This window comes from Erigeron canadensis, chromosome 5 (genome assembly GCF_010389155.1).
Source record: "Erigeron canadensis isolate Cc75 chromosome 5, C_canadensis_v1, whole genome shotgun sequence".
In the NCBI taxonomy this organism is placed as follows: domain Eukaryota; kingdom Viridiplantae; phylum Streptophyta; class Magnoliopsida; order Asterales; family Asteraceae; genus Erigeron; species Erigeron canadensis.
In genome coordinates, this window is record NC_057765.1 from 30,421,343 (window position 1) to 30,423,159 (window position 1,817).

The following is a 1,817-nucleotide window of genomic DNA, read 5'->3' on the forward strand; positions in this document are numbered from 1 at the left end:
TTAGCCTGCAGTCTTTCTCAAATTAAAATCTAACAATTTGTGACGTATTTGATCCATCACAACTATCTTTTTTGACAATATCTTAGTTTTACTCATTCCATACCCTTATTTTTATTGGTGATTTGCCTATGTTTTCCCTATAAAAACAGAACCAAGTTACATACTTCTATTCATAAAAATTTCCAAGCTAATTACAAAGTTATTCAAGAAAACAAGCTAGCTAGTTTTCCGCTTCTAAGTAATGACGTCTCCTTTTCTTTTATTCGGTCTCTTTTTGGCTACTTGTTCTGTTGCATTGGCTTCAGACCCGAGTCCTCTTCAGGACTTCTGTGTAGCTGATCCAGACAGCAACGGTAAAACATCTGTTAACATGATATATGCTGATAGATTCATACTATATATATTCAAGGCTGCATTGTAGTGTATATATAAATTTTGTAAACGTACTTGTTCTAAGTTTTAACCTTTTGTTCTTATAGTATTCGTGAATGGAGTGGTTTGCAAGGATCCAAAGCGCGTGAAAGCTGACGATTTTCTCTTTAGAGGGCTCAACCGTATGGGAAATACAACCAACAACGTCGGATCTAATGTGACTGCAGTAAACGTAGAACAATTACCAGGGCTCAACACCTTGGGTATTTCCATGGTTCGTATTGACTTTGCTCCATGGGGAATCAATGCACCACACACGCACCCTCGTGCCACTGAGATCTTGACTGTCCTTGAAGGCAGACTCCTAGTCGGTTTTGTGACATCTAACCCAGAAAACCGTCTCTTCACAAAACTACTTCAGAAGGGTGATGTGTTTGTGTTTCCGGAAGGTCTAATTCACTTCCAGAAAAATGTCGGAAATGGGTATGCGCTTGCTATAGCGGCGCTAAGTAGTCAGAACCCAGGAGTCATTACGATCGCAAATGCAGTGTTTGGATCAAACCCTGATATCCCTGCAGATATTCTTGCCAAGGCATTTCAAGTCGACGAAAAGATAGTTACTCAAATCCAATCTAAATTCTAATAAATATGTTTTTTCAATTCTTTCTATCTTACATGTTTTTATATAAATGATATTGGCTTGTTTGTATTATTTAATGTTACGTTTGATAATGATGAATAAAAGTTTCTATAAGAATTTGTATGAATTAATTTACATTAGTTAGTTTTTTTGATCTTGTGAAATAGTATGTGATTTTTTTTTATCGACGTGCTATTTTTTTTTTCATTACTACATAATGTGGGGTGGTGATATCAATTAGTATCATAAAGATCGATAAATTTACCACATAGTATAAATTATATAACATATTGTATAAGTGTTTAAGGCACAATTGTTATAAATCTATCAATTTGGTGATACGAATATTAGCTACAAGAGACAAATAGGAATGTTTTAAAAGTGGGTGTAAGCTATCCTCTATATCTCATCTCTTCATATAGCCATTCAATAAGAAGTGCGAAGTTTCAGTGGTTGATTACAACCGTAATGATATGGAAGGTTGTTAGATGAAGAAGAAGAAGACATTTAATTTAGGGTTTAATTTGGGGAAAAACAAACTTGGGGGGAAAAATGGATGGTTTACATATTTTATCTCTTATATTAATAAAAGAAAATTGTTTCCAGAAGATTTTTACTTATATGACATGATCCAACCTCTTTTACAAATCCCAATTTAAGTTTAATGATGCCATATTATTTTAAATAAAATTAAAATAATTTCTTATCATTTATTGGCTAAAAAACCCTCAAATCCAAAATTTTTATAGAAACACAATCAAATCCTAATTGTTTACTACAAATTTTAATTTACACAAGAATAAAA

The 1,817-nt window shown here is 33.0% G+C and overlaps 1 protein-coding gene across 1 annotated transcript; it reads left to right on the forward strand.

Annotated features, from left to right (window-relative positions):
- The first annotated feature begins 241 nt into the window (after positions 1 to 241).
- LOC122600710 (putative germin-like protein 2-1) lies at positions 242 to 1,032 on the forward strand. The gene is made up of 2 exons (XM_043773463.1): positions 242 to 353; positions 480 to 1,032. Exons 1-2 carry the CDS (start codon positions 242 to 244, stop codon positions 1,013 to 1,015), a joined length of 648 nt encoding a protein of 215 aa, XP_043629398.1. The 3' UTR covers positions 1,016 to 1,032.
- The last annotated feature ends 785 nt before the right edge of the window (positions 1,033 to 1,817 follow it).

What these genes read in the sequence shown, in the direction of transcription:
- LOC122600710 (XM_043773463.1), top strand. Translation starts at nt 242, where the DNA reads ATGACGTCTCCTTTTCTTTTATTCGGTCTCTTTTTGGCTACTTGTTCT. An exon ending in AGCTGATCCAGACAGCAACG is followed by an intron (nt 354 to 479) that starts GTAAAACATCTG and finishes TTGTTCTTATAG; the next exon opens with TATTCGTGAATGGAGTGGTT.